We start from the raw sequence: 5388 nt of genomic DNA on the forward strand, positions 1-5388 counted from the left end.
TCAGTTTCATTCAAACTGCTTATCTCTAACTCGTAGCTAAAGACATTATCAACTTATTTTGATCATGAAGATATTTAGAGTGGTTTATACGATCACTATCCAAATAGGACTGAATTCATAGGAGAGGAATAACCAAAGGATTAAAAACATAGTTTGGGAACTTTAAGCGTTATACAAGTAATATGGAAGATTTTTTTTACATACTGAAGGCTTGTCAGGTGACTACTATTGTTGTTCTAGGAGTTCTTTGTGTGTATACTATTGTGTAAGCGGGCAGTTAGGTGATAACTGAGAAATAGCGTAAACTAACTTTATTTCAACAGACAGCAGGCTTTTATAACAACAGTTTCAGGAAAATAAGGTCACAAAAATAAAAAAATAAATCGATACAAGGACATAGAGGGAATATCGGGTTATCAGTGTGAGGGGAGAGTGATAACGATAATATACAAAAAACAGAAATACCGTTAGTATACGAGCGAGTGTGATACACATGCATTATATGGCCACCCCCCCCCCTTCATAAGATATACCTGCGAAAAAGGGTGCCCTTCTCTTGAGAGATGTACTATGGGCAGGTCATCTGGCAAGAGATATACAGGTTTTAGACGATCAATGGAGACTCAGCGTTCTTTACCACTCATATTGAGGAAGAATGTTTTCAGCGTACAAGGGATCACGAGGTAAGGGCACGTGTAAGGGGGAATTAACGGTGGCTTGCTAATGCCCTTTCACAAGAAAACGTGTGATGCCAATTGCAGATCTGCACAAATATGTTTCTTAGCTTAAGGCTTGTAATTGTGGCAGCGTGGAGTAAATTTTCCCACAACATGACGTAGCTGCTGGAGACTGTCGGAGGACATTGCAGACGGAAAAAAATTCTGCAGGGATAACCAGCAGGTCACCAGACACCATTTCAGCCATCAAAGGCATCTTTAGGAGCGGTCCTTAGTCCCAGAAAAACCCAGGGAAGCTTGGTAAACCAGTTGGAGTCTTTGCAGCAGAACATCAAAGCAAATTTGAGGATACAGTTAAAACGTTCAACCATATCGTTGGAAGCAGAGTTGCATGCTGTTGTCTGATGATGGGTGATACCCAGTAGATTCGCTAATGATGTCCCCAATTGAGAGGTGAAAGTGGTATTCCTATCAGATGTAATATGCTCAGGGGTAAAAAATCTTGCTGTCCATCCTGAGAGTAAGGCAGATGTACAACATGCGGACATTGCAGTGTCCATGGGAATGGATTCAGGCCCACGAATGAAGCAATCAGTAACGATAAACACGTAATAATAACCTTTTAAGTGGGTAGGGGAGCTACAAAATTGACGTGAATGTAGGCTAAGAGCAGTTGAGGTTAAGGAAAGGAGCTCACTCCTGAATCCGTGCGCCGATGTACTTTGGAAGTTTGGCATAAAGTACAGCCGCAAACCCAATCCTTAGAATCCTTAGTAATGCCATGCCATCTAAAATTAGTCTTCAGTAGCTGTGCAGTAGAACATCGCAACGAATGTGAAAGACATGGATGAAATCAAACACCCGTCTGTGCATGGGAGAAGGTATGCACGGTCTAGGTCTACCAGTAATAATGCCACAAGGGAAGGTAGTGTTGGAGTCGTCAAGAGGGACGTCCTCCCAACAGAGGGGTGTTCAGGAGGCCACGCATGCTTAGTACTCTAGATCTTTTCGCTGGGCTTCTGCCAAGGAGTTATAATCTAATCTCAGGTGAATGGTGGCCAATGTGATTCTTGTCAGGGCATCGGCAATGAGATTAATTTTCCCTGGGACGTGTTCAAGGGTACTATTGTATTCAGCCACGGCGGAGAGAGGTTGGTGTTTACGGACAAACCAGGCATCTAACTGACGAATGAAGGCATGCACCAGAGGCATGTGGTATGCGCAATTGGCGAAGAGTGTACCTTCTAAAAAATTACATAAGTGTGGACAGCCAAGTGCACCGCCAGCATTTCATGGTCATAAGTATACTAGCCTGATTCTGCCTTGAACAGTTTTTAATGAAGAAGGCCAATGGGCAAGGTGAGCCGTTGACCACCTGCTCGAGGACATTGCTGGTATCGGTGAGAGAAGGAGAGCTATATGTGGCACGGGAAAAATGAGAGCAGCAGTGGTTCATAAGGCATTCTTTGCATTGTGGAGGGCCACTTCTTGACGGGGACACCACTTCAGGTCTTCTGGCTTGCCCTTGAGGGTGGCGTAGAGGGAGACAAGATTGGCGGTGATAGCTAACAGGAAATGGTGACAATATGTTGAGCAGGATGCGTATATAATGGAGGTGTTCTTCTTTGGAGGAAAAGAACACAATTATGTTGTCCACTTAGCATACACAGAAGGGGAGGTCTCCTGAGGTGCTGTCAATGGGACATTGAAAAATGGCCCAGCATTACGTAGATCAAAGCAGAGAAATTGAAGGTGTATACACCAAAGAGGGTGGTGATGGAGGTCTTGAAGATGTCTTCTGGGTTCAGGGGCACCTGATAATACCCCTTTAGGAGGTAGAGTGTGGAGAAAACCTTCGCTTTGTGGAAGTAGGAGGTCACGTCGGCAATTTTTGGGAAGGGTAAGTGATCCTGTTCCTTCTGCATGTTCAGGCACCTGTAATCCATACATCACCACAGAGAGCCATCTTTCTTCAGAACGATGTGTAAGGGTGATGACCATGGGCTTGAAGTCTTTTGACAAAGGCCCTTTTCTTCCATTCTGGCCAAACTTCGTTTAAAGGCTGCTAAACGATCCAGTGCCAGACGTTTGAGTAAGGTAAACGCTGGGGGCCCAGTCATCTTGATATGCTGATAAATACCATGTTTCACTGTAAATGTGAGCTCGTGACAAAGTTCTGGATGGATAACTTCTGGGTACGGTGTGAGGTGGTGGGCGGCATCTGTGGCTGTGCTGATGTGGAAAGCAAGGTTGTAGAGGCCTCAATGAGTACGAATCCGCTTTAACTAGCAGTCAGTGAGCTACATCGAACAAGAAGGGGAAGTGTGATAGGAAATCCGCACTGAGGATTGTCGGAAAATTTAAGCAGACTACGTCATGTCCTGGAGAGTGGTCTTAGCAAAAGAGAACATAAGCACCCATGTCTACAAAAAGTCACATACCAGCGTCATGTAAAAAGAAAAGATTAGTGACAGGGGAGGCCACGACCTCAAGCGATGGCCTACTTACACATTTCTTTGCCATTGATAACCATTCACACATTTTTTAGTAGAAGCCTGAATTTAGAATAAGAATAGCAAAGCTGCCGCTGATGGGCATCATTAAGAGGCTGGAAAGGCCGTAAGCGAGGAGTGGTATATGTGGGTAGTGGGAGGCTTTGTCGCCTCTCTGGCAAGTCACATGATAGGTGTCTGTGACCTCCCGCATTCACGACAGCTTTGGTTGATGTTGAGAAGTTGTCCACTTCATCAGAAGTGCAGGTGTTGATGGACGTCTGGAAGGTGGTGAAGTGCCTAAAGTAAGGGCATTGACTTTGGTCATCAGGTCCTTCATGGGCAAAATATCAACATCGAGCTAGCAGCACGTACAGTTTCGGGTAGGCGCTACACCCAAAGGGCTCAAAGTAGATTCACTTCATGATGAGAGCCCTCTGCGGCTGGTAGAAGGCGAGCTATACCGGTCCAGTCATTTCTCTGAGGGGAAGTGAAGCCTTTTGGTCCCGCAACAGTTGTTGAGAGAGCTGAAAAAGTTTCGCTATACAGGGCCCCGGTGATAGTGAGCACTGCTCCAGGAGGTATGATTTGAGGGACTTGTACGTTATTGGAGTGACTCCTTACTCGCAGAGCCAATCGGATGTATTCAGAAAAGTGTCCTTGGGGATGACCGTGAGAACATAATCTGGTTTGGTGCTTGACTGAGTCACGCCCTTCATGCAAAACTGGACTCAAGTACGCTGAAACTAGGCAAACACTTCTCCACTGGCAAAGGATGGTAGTTTCAGTGATGTGGCTTTCATAATAGAGTCAGTATTGGAAGGTGTCATCATCAAACAGTAGGACAAATCAGTGAGGGGAAAAGGTGGGGCTGTGCTGGTCACTCCGCTGGTCACCATTGTTCGAGCGAGCAGTTAGGTAATAACTAAGAGACGGCATAAATGTAACTAATTTCATTTCAACAGACAGCGAGCTTTTAGAGCAAAAGGTCCTGTGAAAGGTCACAAAAATTCGAACATATCAATACAAGCACATACAGGCAATAATAGGTTATCAGTGCAAGGGAAGAGCGATAACGGCAATATAAAAAACATATACCGTTAGTGTACAAGCATGAGTGATGCATATGCTGTACATTATCATTGTTTGTCTACTCCGCCATTATTTGTTAACCGATTGCCGCATCTATTGATCCACTGGGGTTTTTTTTTTCCCAAAATGCTATATCATTAATTAGTATTCAATTAAAAAGTGAAAAAGAATGAAATTTTGACAACTCGGTTAATAAGTGTCAGAGATGCGTGAAATATGGTATGTAGAATCTAGAAGAGAGCATTCATTGATCCTTGAACAGAAAGCTGTGTCACACCAATAATTAATAATTTATTAAGGAATTAAACATTTCCGAGGCATTCATTTCAAAAGCCTACTCCTCCCTTATTGATCAGTCGATCAGTCTGAAACTTGGTATATATATATATATATATATATATATATATATATATATATATATATATATATATATATATATATATATATATACTAGAAGGATTGTTGTTTTGCTGACTAGTAATTAGGTGAAATACCTTCACCTCTTAAAAGTTCACAAAAAATGGCCGTGCTTGGTGTTAGGTAAAACTGGAAGACCAAGGGATCACAATGTGCACTTGATTGAAGGAATCTCATCTTTATTGAATAGTAATTCAAGGTTAATTAAAGAAAACAATGGATTTTCAAAGTTGAAAGAAATCGGTAGTGTTTGGTATTACTGTTTGGTGCCAAATGAAAGTGGGGACACCGAAGAACACAATGGTGCAATAGTTGACAATATACATTTATTTGATGAGATCAACCGACTTTCAAAGTTGACGGAAAACCCTCATACTTGGTGTCAAAAGGAAAAGATATGATTGGAGAACAGGAATATATAACTAACAGAACTGTTACTGATGTCTTTAGTAAATAACCACAAAATTTACAGAATAATCACAGTCGTTGTTGCAGTAATCAAGGAATTCATTAACTGGAATCAGAGCACTCAGATACCTGGTGAGCCGGTATGATGCCAATCATGTTCAATGTCACAGTGACCACGTCTATTTATGAATCATAATACAGCTGACATGAAAGGCGCTGAGGTCAGTCTCTTTTTCAGCCCAGGCACAAGAAAACATTTACACTTTGACGGGCTGAACTTGTTTCAAATTATGTTTCCTTAT

General features: G+C 42.6%; 1 protein-coding gene across 1 annotated transcript; it reads right to left on the bottom strand.

Moving 5' to 3' along the window:
- Positions 1 to 2129: 2129 nt before the first annotated feature.
- Positions 2130 to 2602, bottom strand: LOC137657274 (uncharacterized). Its single transcript, XM_068391612.1, has 2 exons — positions 2405 to 2602; positions 2130 to 2300 (listed from the first exon to the last, which is right to left on the bottom strand). The coding sequence occupies exons 1-2, from the start codon at positions 2600 to 2602 to the stop codon at positions 2130 to 2132; spliced, it is 369 nt and encodes a 122-aa protein (XP_068247713.1).
- Between the last annotated feature and the right edge of the window lie 2786 nt (positions 2603 to 5388).

This window comes from Palaemon carinicauda, chromosome 18, assembly GCF_036898095.1.
Source record: "Palaemon carinicauda isolate YSFRI2023 chromosome 18, ASM3689809v2, whole genome shotgun sequence".
NCBI lineage: Eukaryota > Metazoa > Arthropoda > Malacostraca > Decapoda > Palaemonidae > Palaemon > Palaemon carinicauda.

Coding starts and splice junctions, on each gene's coding strand:
- LOC137657274 (XM_068391612.1), bottom strand. CDS start 2,602: ATGCAGAAGGAACAGGATCACTTACCCTTCCCAAAAATTGCCGACGTG. Junction 2,301..2,404: donor ATTTCTCTGCTTTGATCTAC/GTAATGCTGGGC, acceptor TTTCCTCCAAAG/AAGAACACCTCCATTATATA.